Below are 14,622 nucleotides of genomic sequence, written 5' to 3'. Positions count from 1 at the left end.
CGGTTTTCAGATACCATATGTGAACAAAGTCAAGGAATTTTATTCCAATTGTATTAAGTAAAAAAATGACCGGAACACCACATAAGAGTTAAGAATGGTGTGTTTTTATCACAAACTATATTTCCAGTTAGAAAAAAAAAAAAATGATACAATGTTCCCAATGCATCATTTTCACAGAGTAACTATTAAAACATGTGGTGTTGCTATTGTATGTGGTCGTAGTGAGTTCAAAGGGTTCTTCAGAGACAGGAGTGTAAAACATGTTCAAATATAGAAATCACACTTATACACATGCTCAGATGAGGTGAGCAGTTTGGAGGACTTTATTCTCTTTGAATGAAGAAGACTCTCTTTACACGATTCACATGATTTTTCATGAGATACGTTAATGAATTCATGTCAAATTTCTGTCACAATTTTCTCTGACTATTTAGGTGAACTGCTGAAGAAAATGAAAAAAGTCCACTCAGTTTTGTTCTTCTGTTACTTATTGCATCTGGTTGGTAAGTTATAAATGTGTTTTTGTTCTTGTAGTTTCAGTGTACAGTAATACGCTTGTTTTTAAATCAATTTGAGAATTACATTTAACAGATTAAGTGTTCTCTTAATTCTCCCTAAGATGTTGAGCTCTGTCATTTTCAATTTTACAAAAAAATCTGAGTTTATTTTTAAAGCTTTTTGGTATACATGTGCTCTTTTAGTGCATTAGAGATTAAAGCTGAACAGTTACTTTACAATAATTATATCAAAATAGTGTCAAAGGCAAAGCAATAAGTTTGTACTTACAGCTTTAATCAACCAGAAAGTTTTATAAGAATCTCAGTCTATATTTGATGAACTGTTTGTCTATGTTCTGCAGGTGTGTTTGGTGTCAAAACAGATGAAGTGAAGTCAGTGTCGGTGATGGAGGGAGAATCTGTCACTTTACAGACACATGCACCTGAAATACGGAAAGAGGATGTGATAATGTGGAAATTTGGATCTGGTATTCCTTTAGCTAAAATCAATAATGAGGCCAGAAAAAGCTCTACATTTAATGGTTCTCATGGGGAATTTAGAGGCAGACTGCTACTGGATTTTCATACTGGAGATCTCACCATCACAAACATCACAAGCAATCACTCTGGACTTTATCAACTAACCATCTCCAGCAAACAGACCCCATTCAAGATGTTTAATGTTACTGTCTATGGTGAGCTTCAAATTCTTCGGTAGACATTGTTATACAGTGCATCCGGAAAGTATTCACAGCGCTTCACTTTTTCCACATTTTGTTATGTTACAGCCTTATTCCAAAATGGATTAAATTCATTATTTTCCTCAAAATTCTACAAACAATACCCCATAATGACAACGTGAAAGAAGTTTGTTTGAAATCTTTGCAAATTTATTAAAAATAAAAAACGAAAAAAAAAAAAAATAAATAAATAAAATAAATAAATCACATGTACATAAGTATTCACAGCCTTTGCTCAATACTTTGTTGAAGCACCTTTGGCACCAATTACAGCCTCAAGTCTTTTTGAGTATGATGCTACAAGCTTGGCACACCTATTTTTGGGCAGTTTCTCCCATTCTTCTTTGCAGGACCTCTCAAGCTCCATCAGGTTGGATGGGGAGCGTCAGTGCACAGCCATTTTCAGATCTCTCCAGAGATGTTCAATCGGGTTCAAGTCTGGGCTCTGGCTGGGCCACTCAAGGACATTCACAGAGTTGTCCCGTAGCCACTCCTTTGTTATCTTGGCTGTGTGCTTAGGGTCGTTGTCCTGTTGGAAGATGAACCTTCGCCCCAGTCTGAGGTCCAGAGTGCTCTGGAGCAGGTTTTCATCAAGGATGTCTCTGTACATTGCTGCATTCATCTTTCCCTCGATCCTGACTAGTCTCCCAGTTCCTGCCACTGAAAAACATCCCCACAGCATGATGCTGTCACCACCATGCTTCACTGTAGGGATGGTATTGGCCAGGTGATGAGCGGTGCCTGGTTTCCTCCAGACATGACGCTTGCCATTCAGGTCAAAGAGTTCAATCTTTGTTTCTCATGGTCTGAGAGTCCTTAAGGTGCCTTTTGGCAAACTCCAGGTGGGCTGTCATTTGCCTTTTACTGAGGAGTGGCTTCCGTCTGGCCACTCTACCATACATGCCTGATTGGTGGAGTGCTGCAGAGATGGTTGTTCTTCTGGAAGGTTCTCCTATCTCCACAGAGAAATGCTGGAGCTCTGTCAGAGTGACCATCGGGTTCTTGGTTACCTCCCTGACTAAGGCCCTTCTCCCTCGATCGCGCAGTTTGGCCAAGCGGCCAGCTCTAGAAAGAGTCCTGGTGATTCCAAACTTCTTCCATTTACGGATGATGGAGGCCACTGTGCTCATTTGGACCTTCAATGCTGCAGAAATTTTTCTGTACTCTTCCCCAGATCTGTGCCTCGATACAATCCTGTCTCGGAGGTCTACAGACAATTCCTTGGACTTCATGGCTTGGTTTGTGCTCTGACATGCACTATTAACTGTGGGACCTTATATAGACAGGTGTGTGCCTTTCCAAATCATGTCCAATCAACTGAATTTACCACAGGTGGACTCCAATCAAGTTGTAGAAACATCTCAAGGATGATCAGTGGAAACAGGATGCACCTGAGCTCAATTTTGAGTGTCATGGCAAAGGCTGTGAATACTTATGTACATGTGATTTTTTTCATTTTTTATTTTTAATAAATTTGCAAAGATTTCAAACAAATTTCTTTCACGTTGTCATTATGGGGTATTGTTTGTAGAATTTTGAGGAAAATAATGAATTTAATCCATTTTGGAATAAGGCTGTAACATAACAAAATGTGGAAAAAGTGAAGTGCTGTGAATACTTTCCGGATGCACTGTAATTATTTACAATATTACAAAGTTATAAAATTATTAAAATTTGCACATTAATTTGCCATTGAATTTCTTCTTCAGTTAGCTGTTTATGTCGTTTAATTTTATTTTAATTCTGTCTTAATATCTAATGGAGTGATTCTAAATCTTTTAATAGTGTAATTTTAAATCTTTTACAAATATTGAGAGGGGAGTGAATGGACTGTCTGTATCAGCTCAGAATGACATCACAGAAAACTCAACATATTTAAACATTGACAATTATGGCAGACGTCTTATTTTATGTTTATTTGGTTTATTCTTTCATGTTCTCCAGCTCGTCTGCCCATTCCTGTCATCAGCAGAGACTCTTCACAGAATTCTTCATCTAAATGTGTGTTGTTGTGTTCAGTGGTGAAAGTGACACAGGTGACTCTCTCCTGGTACAAAGGAAACAGGTTACTCAACAAAACCAGTGCTTCTCATCTCACCACAAAACTCTCTCTACCTCTGGAGGTGGAAAATCAAGAGAACAACCTCTACAGCTGTGTGATCAACAATAACTTCGTAAACCAGACTCAACAACTCGACATTAATCATGTCTGTCAGCCGTGTTCAGGTATGTCAGTTGTATTATTAGCTGAGCTGATCTGTGGCCTCATTTAGTGTTTTATTCATCTTCAGAGCTGATGATGATTTGGAGTGGGGGGGCTTTTACCATTTTGTGTCAGGTGAGACCCAAGAGACCCAACTCCAAAAAAGCATGCAACCTTCCCTTTTGTGCAGTAGCAGTGCGTACAACATTATGCTACAAATGCTGTCACTTAAGCTTTACTTGTATTGAATCCGGAATATTACTTTTAAATATGATGTAAATTTCCCAAAACGTAGTGAGAGCGAACTTTAACATTTCTAGAAGTATTTACATTCCATTCACATATCCATAAAATGTTCGGGAAATGAATCAAAAACTTAACAAGAACTCAATTTTACGGTTCCATGTTCTATATAGAACCATTTCAACTTCCTCAAAAGAACCCTTAAAGAAATAGCTCACCCAAAAATGAAAATTTGCTGATAATTTACTCACCCTCAGGCCATCCAAGATGTATATGACTTTCTTTCTTCATCAGAACAGAAATGAACATTTTTAGGAAAGTATCCCAACTCTGTAGCTTCATCCAATGCAAGTGAACCGCCATCAATTTTTGACGGTCCAAAAAGCATATTTAGTTAGCATCAAAGTAATTCACGCGACTCCAGTCGATCAAGTAACGTCTTCTGCAGTGAATCGATACGTTTGTGTGAAAAACAAATCGCTAATTAAAACTTTATTAACTTAAAAAAATCACTTCCTGCTAGCACTTGGCGCCTCATGACGCTGTCGCGTGACATAATCACGTTGGCGTGTTCACGCGAGAATTCAGAAGTTCCGCTCTGTTCACCACAGAGGAACGTGCTTCACGCGAGAGATGGTCAAATTCAAACAACTACAGAGAGTTGGTCGAAGTGGCGATATAAAGTTACAAACTTTTTAGTTAGCGATTTGTTTTTCACACAAACGTATCGATTCACTTCAGAAGATGTCATCTTGCCTTAGGGGTTGTTTTAAAGTGTTTTAAAGAGAAACTTTACAGTTCTGTTTCAGCATTGTTCTTCTATTCCCTCAGAGCACTGCTGTGACCTTTGTTGCAGTTTCACTGAAGCTGTGATCCGATTGGTCCTCTCTGGTCTGGTGGGCATGGCTGTTGTTGCTGTACTGGTTTATGACATCAGATCCAGAGGAGCTGAACAGAAGAGAAAAACACAAACTTAAATATTGACTTTGAAAGTCTTAACATTCAATGAATACACAAATTTTTAAATCTCTTTAAAAACACAATAATCACGTCATGTTTCAGGTATCTGCAGGGAGCATAAGTGTTCAACTGCCCAACAGGATGTGGCAAAAATTTCAGTGTGAAATTAAAAGCCCTAAAGGGCAAACAAACAAAAGTCTTATAATAGGCAAAGACACAGACTGAAAAAAGTGTAAATGTAATTTCCTTCAGTTTTTCACCTTAAGCCTATTTGGACGGGGGTTTTACTTGAGGACCTTTTTACTTTACAGACTTTTTTTTTTTTATCCTGTGTGAATTGGTACATGTCTGTGTTTTTCTCACAAAAAATTACCTACTGTATTTCTGCTAACTTGGGTGTCATCTTAGAAATCTACACCCATCCAGATAAAAGTCTATGATTATTTTTTTTTTTTTACAGTGCTTAACTTTTATTTTAATTATATTTTAAATGTTTTTTTTATTTTTTATTTCAATGTTATTTTCAATTTGTCATTCCTATTTTAGTTTTCTTTAGTTTTCACCATATAATTGTTAGTTTCTGTATAGTTTTATTTTTAAATGTTTTATTTTCTATATATATAAAAAAAATAAAATAAATAAAAAAAAAAACTTAAATGTAATTTTCTTTAACAGTCATGAGCGTCTAAAAGTTTTTTTGTTTTTGTTTTTTACCTGCTACCTGCATGTTGGTTACACCACCTGGTCTTTGGAGGTCAGCTTGTTGGTTTGGTGGACAAAAGTTTTTAAAATATTAATATTATTTTTTATTGTTGATTTCCAATTTAAGCAAAACTCTGTCACTAATGTCACTGGCGAATACAGTGATTATTTTACACTCAAAAGTGCTTGTTAGGTCAACCCAGAACCTAGTGAAACCACTCATAATAATTATAAAATAACTAAGATTTAAGATGATTTAAATGGTTCTTGGAAAAAAAAAAAAAAATATTTCACCAGAAAAGAAGGCTACTTTTGAATGTAAATCTGTGTGTAGTTCCATCATCTGCCAGAAGGGGCATCTGCCAGATGGAAAAAAGATTCACATTTCTGCGTCAACAGTTCCGGTGTTGTGTCGAAGTCTGTTTCCCCTTTGTCGAAGTCTGTTAGGGGGAACAGACTTCGACAAATGGGAAACATAGGGGGAACAGACTTCAACAAAGGGGAAACATAGGGGAACAGACTTCGACAAATGGGAAACATAGGAGGAACAGACTTCAACAAAGGGGAAACATAGGAGGAACAGACTTCAACAAAGGGGGAACGTAGGGGGAACAGACTTCGACACAACCCCCTATGTTTCCCCGGTTAGTGTTCACCGTATTGCCGTTAAACAATAAACATACGGGGTAACAGACTTCGAAACTAACCTAAGGGGAAACACAAGAGGTTGTGTCGAAGTCTGTTCCCCCTATGTTTAATGTTTAACGGCACTAAGGGGAACATTAACCGGGGAAAAATAGGGGGAACAGACTTCGACACAACACCGGCATGGGCCATTTTCCAGAACCCCTCAAAAGGGGAGCTTTTAAACTTAGCAAAACATCGCAAAACACAGCAGTCCCATATGCTGGGCTTCCATCCAAAATGTTTAGCATTTTTTTAACCGCATTTCTAAAAATGCGACTTAAGAAAATACGAATTATTGCGCATTTCCATCCACTACATAATGCGCATCTTCACGAGGGAGCTGCCTCGTCTTGATGGAGCAGCTGAATGACCTCTTGCTGCTTTGGGGGCAGTTTTATTTGCAAGACTGGAGCAAGTATCTCATTTGATTAAATGCATCCACGAGACACGCAAAATAAGTGTAATGGGCTGAAATAGCTGCGATGCCCACACACCGCCAGTCTCCGCATACCTGGGAGTGCCCACTCTCAAAAATGTTCTAGCGGATTTTGAGGACCCACTTTCTGATCCAGCTGTGGGTCAAACACTTCCAAATGACAAGCGCTATGTTCAAAGAATTGTATACCAAGGTCGGACCTTTTGGTGGGCCAGTCACATCAAGCTATCGCACACTCATAACACATGCACGAATGGTCAAAACACGTCATCGTTTTGCGAATAAACTGTTTCTATCACCTTAATGTGCATTTTAACTAATGCGAAACTCGAAAACCCACCTCCTCCTAGCACATTGCATTTTAAGCAAATTTAAGTTTATTCGCATATCAAGCATTTCCATTCAGGATTTCTTATGTGCAATTTCAAAATGCGCATAAAAATAGCACAGATATTCAATGTGCGATACACTGGAAAGGAGACCTGGGGCCGGTTGCTCCAGCTATACGCAAGTTACAACTTAGCCTAGTTGTGGCGTAAATGGGCACTAAGTCACAATTTACGCACTATTATATATTTGAGCATTGCACCATTAAACTTAGGTAGGATGTAACTCAACGTATAAACTAAATATTTATGGAAGCATCTGACCAGGAGTAACAGTTGGAATAAAAAAGCAGACTAATATTTTATGACATCAATGAGCTCATGTTTTGTGAGACAGGCATCAATCATTTCGACACATTTATGAGAGAGAGAAAAAAACTTACTTTTAAGCGGCTCTTCGGCATAAAACCGTTCTAACGGTGCAGTTTTCAGTTAACACATTCAAAATATATATAGCATATTAAAATGAATAAATGTCTATTTTTCCAGCCTGTTGTATTAGTATTTATTTATCACCCCTTATTTATTTTAGATTCAGTTCTTATATAGTTATTTACACAGGGCAAATATACTACTTATCAAATTAAATTTTATTATGTATCGTATTTTAATGGGGATATAATTTATTACAGCTGACATTTATGTGAGCAAACAAGGTTTGAACATCAACCGTAACAAGATAAAACTAAAATACATGGCTTTTTAACACTTCTGTGTCAAATTTGAAGGCTGTTTATTGGATCAATACAGGTAAACGTCATATTATGGGACTGTGCATTACTTTATGGAGAGCTTACGACCTACTAGTTAAGTCTTGCCATAAGAACAGGTGGTGCAACCAAATTAAGCACTGACTTAGTTACAAACTAACTAGTTGTTACTGAGCCCTTAGTGTGAACTACTTTACATCTCAACTTAAGTGAGAAATTATGCACAGCAGAGGCACCTCCATCCCCAACAAAGGCACCTCCATCCCCAGCAGAGGCACCTCCATCCTCAGCAGAGGCACCTCCTTCCCCAGTAGCTCCACCTCCATCTCCAGCAGAAGTACATCCATCCCCAGTAGCACCACTTCCATCCCTACCAGCACCACCTCCACCTCAATCCCCAGCAGCACCATCTCCATCCCCACCAGCACCACCTCCACCTCAATCCCCAGCAGCACCATCTCCATCCCCACCAGTACCAACTCCATACCCAACAGCACCATGGCAGCAGTAAGATTACGTGTACGGCAGCAAGTCAGGGTGACTTGCACACACTGCGGCATTCAAATAAATAAAAGGAACTTGCTGGTTCGCATTAACACAAAACACAGGCAAAGGGTAATTGATATTTCCGCAAAACGGCACTTATCATGCCAATGCATTGATGCCAAAAATGGCATCTTTGCCACTGATAAATCATTCTTCAAGCCATGCTCTCCTAAACATATTCTGAAAAAAAACAAAAACAAAAAACAAAACATGGGGTGCAAGCCAAAAAATAATCTATGAACTGGATGAATGCAACACAAATGCTGAATTTGCAGTCAGGAGTGGAATTGTAGTGCATGCATCTAAAATCATTGCTCTTCTGCTCCCGCTCGGACACCACATCCATCATTTGGAGGAGGAAGTGATGTCAGAAATGGTTGCTGCTAAGATATTTGGGGATGCAAGGAAGCAAGCTGCTTAAACCACTAAAAAGCAGCTGCTGATGCAGGTGTTCCACTTTATGTTGAGGTGACTGCTGGAGGGCCTCCTTCCAAAAAAGTTTTTCAATATATGAGCTAAAGGTATCATACCACAGCAGACTGGGCAGGGAAATAGCAGCATATGATTCGAAAAAGAAGTCCTGGCATTGCCAATGTGCCAAAGCAAGACAATCATGTCTCCATAAAGCTGATTCTGATAAAATAACTGCAAAATAGCATCTTTTTAAAACTGACCGACATCTGTTCAGGACCGCAGAGAGCGATGCTAGGCCAGATCCAGTTGCGATTAATCAAGATGCACAAGATCACAAATGCAATGCAAGACCAGGTGTAGGTGATACACCAGCATTTCCTCCTGATGATGCAGGCCTCCGGAAGATGATCCACTATTTACTGCAAAAAAAAATAGTGCAAATGCTTCCCCAGCATTTGGTCACTGGCTCCAAATCTTTGCAAGATCTTCCAAGGCAATTGATTCCAAAAGAAACGTCATGCATAGAGTGTGTCGGGCATCTTAGTGAGCCAGTGCTCATTACAGAATATGCCAAACTTGAGACATAGACTGGTGTTGTAGATGGTGAGACATGTCAAAAAGTCATCCATATGAACTTAGCCATACCGATTTAACTAATGTTAAAAACAAAGTAACAGTAAAGTCAGTGTTGTACAGAAGGTGCACAGTGAACTTGCTAGATATAATATGATTAATATCAATCAATTACAATAACTTATTGTACTTTTTCTTTCCCCTTTCTTTTTTTAAGGCTTTTCTACTTACTGTAGGGCATGCCCTGACTGTGGGCTAATGTACCGATATCAAGAATGTAGTGATGGGGGAGATTCACCTGACGCCATGCGAGGAGCGTATGTGTAAATGACGAGCTCTGCACACTTTGCTAATTTTTTTATCATTTTTATGTCATAAACCAGTGAGATTCAACACATCCTGCTACATATCTGTTCTTTGAAGTCAACATGGCAAAGAAGTCAAAATCCTCGGACTCTGGAGATATTAAAAGACACTTATGTGCTCAAGCTGAAACCTCTGACGGGCCTGCAGACCAGGGACTCGGTTTGGACGGTGCGTCAGGAGAAATCCAGCGTCAACTGTCCAACATGTCTGTGATGCTGATGAAAGTTGTTGCCGACTTAGAAGATCTCGCTGTAATATGTCGATCGATTACTGCGATGGAAACTAAATTCTCTGAGTTGGTTACAAGATTGTTGGATGTCGAGAAACGGATCGATTATCTGGAGTCATTGGAAAGGGAATTATCTGCTAATCCGCTAGCGACCAAGATAGATTTGGAACGAATTTTTGAAAAATTGGAGGATTTTGAGAACCACAGTAGGTGAACTAATGTCCGAATTGTTGGAATTCCTGAGCAAGAGGAAGGGAGAGATATGGTGAAATTTTTAGATGGGCTCTTCCCGAGTCTGCTGATATAACAGGCCATAAGCTGGAAATCGAGCGAGAGCACAGGGTTCCAGCTCGGAGATTGGCTGAGCGAGACAGGCCCCGATCAATTCTGGCCAAATTTCTGAGATCATCCGATAAAGATCTTGTGTTACGTGAGGCAAGGAGCAAAGGAAATCTTTCTTGGAAGAATCACAACATTTTCTTGTTCCCAGACTTTGGGAATTCGACAAGAGAGAAACGTGATCGATTCAAGGAATGCAAGAAACTCTTACATCAACGGAAGATCACTTTTGCACTGATGTTCCCAGCCAAACTGAGAATAGATACTTTTTTTTTAGCAGAAATTCAGGGGCAAATGTTGAATTTGGCTAATATTTACGTACCTAATGCTGATGATCAGGGCTTTTTTTATAGATCTTGAAGGGATGTTGCAAGCTGCTGGCACCCCTCATGATATAATATTGGGAGGAGACTTTAATCTTTTGATGGACTCAGTCCTTGATCATAGTGAAGCAAAAGTGTGTAAGCCCACTAGAGCAACATTGACACTTCACAGGAAGTGTAAAAATCTTGGTCTTTGGAGACTTTTGAACCCATCAGGTAGGGACTGTACATTTTTTTTCATCAGTCCATAAGATCTATTCTAGAATAGATTTTTTTTTTTAAATATATATCTAAGTCCCTCATTTCATCTGTTGTTGATTGCTCAATTGCAAACATTTTAGTCTCAGATCACGCCCTGGTGAGTTTAGAGGAGCTGCCACATTCGGAGAAAAAGAAATCATATAGTTGCTGCTTTAATGTATCCCTTTTGCAAAATCCTGATTTCCGACAAATGTTAAAGGCTGAAATCAATGTTTATATGGAGACCAACTGGTCCTCAGTATCATCTGTGGGTGTGGCTTGGAAAGCACTTAAGGTGGTTCTTAGGGGTTGTATCATACAGTATGCCCCATTCATCAAAAAAATCCAAAGCACGAGAACTTGTGGATTTGGAAGGGAATATTAAAAGTGCCGAGGCAGAGCTGAAGCGCCGAATATCAGCTGATGGCCTCAGAGAATTGACCCGATTGAAATACAGATATAATACTATTTTGTCACAGAAGGTGGAGTTTTGGTTATTCAGGGCAAGACAGTCATACTTTGAGTCGGGGGACAAAGCAGGGAAGCTTTTGACTAGATATATAAAGCAGAGAGAATTTTTTTTACCATTCCCTCAGTGAAATCTGCTGGTGGTGAAATATTTACCTCAGCCATTGATATTAATAATGCTTTTAAAGAATTCTATCTTGATCTTTATAGTTCCACATCTTCGTCTACCAATGAATATATTAGAAACTTTGTGGAACCATTAGAACTCCCTAAACTGACGACTGAGCACCGTCCAATTTCCCTGATCCAGCTAGACGTAAAAATACTGTCAACAATTTTGGCTAATCGATTGAGTAAAGCTATGACTTCTCTTATACATATAGATCAGGTGGGGTCTATTCGGGGCCATAGCTCTTCTGATAACATTGGGAGTTTCATCAATATCATGTGGTCAGTGGTGAACGATCAGACTCCGGTCGCTGCCATCTCACTTGATGCTGAAAAGGCCTTTGATATGGGAGAATAGGATTATCTTTTTAAGATTTTGGAAATATACGGTTCGAGAATACTTTTATTGGATGGATTAAGTTACTTTATAGACACCCGGTAGCGGTGGTACAAACAAATGGATTAATTACAGATTATTTTACTCTGGATAGGGGCACCCAGCAGGGCTGCCCTCTTTCCCCATTATTGTTCTGTCTTGCCATGGAACCATTAGCAGTCGTGATAAGAAAGGAGAACAATTTTCCAGGGGTGATGGCAGGAGGGGTGGCACATAAGCTTCTGCTTTACGCAGATGATATTTTATTATTCGTCTCCGACCCTACTAGATCTATGCCTTGCCTCCATAGAATTATTAATTCCTTTTCTAATTTCTCAGAATACAGAGTCAATTGGTCTAAATCCGAAGCTTTGGCTTTGACAGCGTACTGCCCAGTAGCGGCTTTCCAGCTGGGCACCTTTCAGTGGCCCAAACAGGGCATTAAATATTTGGGCATTTTATTCCCAGCAAATTTGTGTGATTTAGTTCGAGTTAATTTTGACCCCTTTTTAAACAAGGTTTTCGAGTAATGTGAGCAAGTGGGCTTCATTACATTATTCTATGACTGAGAAGGTTAATGCTATTAAAATGAATTGTATTCCAAAATTCAACTACCTACTACCGTCCCTCCCCACTGAATTTCCCCTCTTTTAGTTTAAAAAATTTGATAGTATAGCTAAATCCTTTATCTGGAATGGTAAACGTCCTCGGATGCATTTTAAGAAGTTACACAGGCCAATTGACAAAGGTGGGTTGGGTCTCCACAAGATTTTGTTTTACTATTATGCTTTTGGTCTCAGACATTTGGCTCATTGTTTGCTTCCACCTGAGAGACCCCTCCCTGACTCTTTATTGAACAGGAGGTCCTTGCCCCTATCTTGCCTTACAAAGACTTTCTATCAAGCTGCCCAGAGAAGTAAAGACACATCCAGTTATCTCACACATGCATTTAGTGTGGACAAAAGTTCCTTGTTTGTTCAATTCGGACATTCATCTGAACGTTGCTGCAAGTATTTGGTTAAACCTGAAATTGTGCATTAACAAGTCCCCTTTCTGCTGGACAGAATGGATTGGGAAGGGTGTTACGTGACGTTGGGGACGTTGGGTGACCTGTATGAAAATGGAGCATTGAGATCCTTTTATACAGCAGTTTGGGATTCCCAGATCTCAATTCTTCAGGTACTTACAGCTGCACCATCTACTCTGTACCACCTCTGGGTGTAGTACGCAGCCCCCTAAAGCGGCAGACACTCTTGAGATGGTGCTTGCTGCTTTTAGAAAAGGTCATGAAGCTTCAGCGTACTATTCCTGGCTAATTCAGAGACTAGGAGATGGGGTTTTAACATCTCTTAAGAAGTTAAGGGAGAGAGATTTGAATTTAGTACTAGAAGATGTAGAATGGGGTAGAATTTTTAAAAATGACAAGTCTATGTCTAGGGATGCAAGGGTGCGCATCATTCAATTTAAGATTCTGCATCATTTTTATAGGACTCCCTCTAGACTGTATAGGCTTGGCCTTAAAGACACATCTACTTGCTGTTGATGCCAGTTGGAGGATGGGGACGTAGCACATGTTTTTTGGTCCTGTGTTGAGATTCAGGAGTTTTGGTCAATGGTTCAGAGTTTTGTCTGTGAGGTCTTGGGCACTCAGATTTTATTCTGCCCCAGACTTTTTATTTTGGGTGATGGGGTGGGTATTAATATAATAAATAAATATATAAAACATTGGGTTCTTACCTGCATGATGATCGGCAGGCAGGTGATACTCAGGGGATGGAAGTCGCCGGGTGCACCCTGATTTCATGAGTGGTGCACCGAGTTGGGAAGAGTGGCGGCTTTTGAGGAGATGTCTCATAGATGGCTGGGCAGTTCGGGTGAGTATGGCACGAAGTGGGGCACTCATTTGGCCTTCCTGGGGGGTTGACGTGGAGGAGCAGTGGAGAGGGACAATTGGGTAATTTCTGTAATTAATATGTGGAATCTTTTTTTTTTTTTTGGTTGGTTGGTTGGTTGGTTGGTTAATTTCTTTGTCTTTTTATGTCATGGAGTATTTTCTTTGAACTGCTTGTTTATATGTGTGTCTGTCGTATTTAATGTCTGACCACTGGGATGTATGTTGGGTGATGGGTGGAAAGGGGGTGGGGTGGGGTGGGGGGGGGTGTCATGTTTTGATAAATGTTGATTCCGTGTTTTCATGTGCTGATTGTTTACATTATAATTTTGGAATCAATAAAAATTGTTAATGACAAAAAAGAATGGAGTGATGGAATTTATAATTTCAATGGCCATATGCTCATCACCCTTCATTTGTGTATTGTTCTACGTACATCACTTCAGGTAAGAAGCACATTCAAGGAATGTTGTACTGTTCCTATTTTTTTGAATGTGTGCCTAACTATGTCTTATTCTTTCCTAGACTCGTCATGCTGTAAGCCGAGCAACTGAGGTCCTTGAGCAAACAGAAAATAAGACCTTCCTTAAAAAGACCACAATGCTCCATGCCTACATGCACTTTGAAGCCCTGACTACACACAACTATTCATATTCTTGCTTCAAATGCGGATACTATCCACCAGTGGTTGTCATGGACCTTCACAGAAAGAGTGTTTTCAATATGCCTGGTAAGTAACAGAACAAACAGCATTTAATGATAAAGAAACAAAATTTGACAGTACTTAATACCAAGCTTGAATACACAGTAAGTGAAATGGAGGCGCCACCAGCAGACTTATCACATGATTGTAGGATTCTATGACCTGAAATCATTTGCAGTGGTTTATTAACAAGTGGGTGTCTCTTTACTCAAAGTAGGAAGTATAAGGCATACGTCTATTCCCCACATGATTGCAAAATACTGTGATACAATGACTTTCAATCTTAATAGCACTGTTTCATCTCAATAGCACTGTTGTAACTATGGCAACCAACATTCTCAATTGAATATACCTTTATTCCCTGAAGTATATTACTGTGGGTTCACACAAGGCTCTTAGTTACTAACATCTCTGCTCCTGTA

The 14,622-nt window shown here is 39.4% G+C and overlaps 1 protein-coding gene across 1 annotated transcript in view; it reads left to right on the top strand.

Moving 5' to 3' along the window:
• The first annotated feature begins 435 nt into the window (after positions 1–435).
• LOC127412254 (uncharacterized) overlaps positions 436–14,622 on the top strand; it is a 47,702-nt gene continuing 33,515 nt past the window's right edge. The window contains exons 1-6 of the mRNA XM_051648483.1: positions 436–503; positions 860–1,192; positions 3,182–3,463; positions 4,515–4,647; positions 7,795–8,071; positions 14,023–14,227. Coding sequence (XP_051504443.1) covers positions 452–503; positions 860–1,192; positions 3,182–3,463; positions 4,515–4,647; positions 7,795–8,071; positions 14,023–14,227 — 1,282 coding nt within the window. The 5' untranslated portion in view covers positions 436–451. The remainder of the gene's footprint in view (positions 504–859; positions 1,193–3,181; positions 3,464–4,514; positions 4,648–7,794; positions 8,072–14,022; positions 14,228–14,622) is intronic.

Source organism: Myxocyprinus asiaticus, chromosome 2 (assembly GCF_019703515.2).
Source record: "Myxocyprinus asiaticus isolate MX2 ecotype Aquarium Trade chromosome 2, UBuf_Myxa_2, whole genome shotgun sequence".
Lineage (NCBI taxonomy): Eukaryota > Metazoa > Chordata > Actinopteri > Cypriniformes > Catostomidae > Myxocyprinus > Myxocyprinus asiaticus.
The sequence above is the reverse complement of the archived record's forward strand: the minus strand, read 5'-3'. Positions and strand labels throughout refer to the sequence as shown.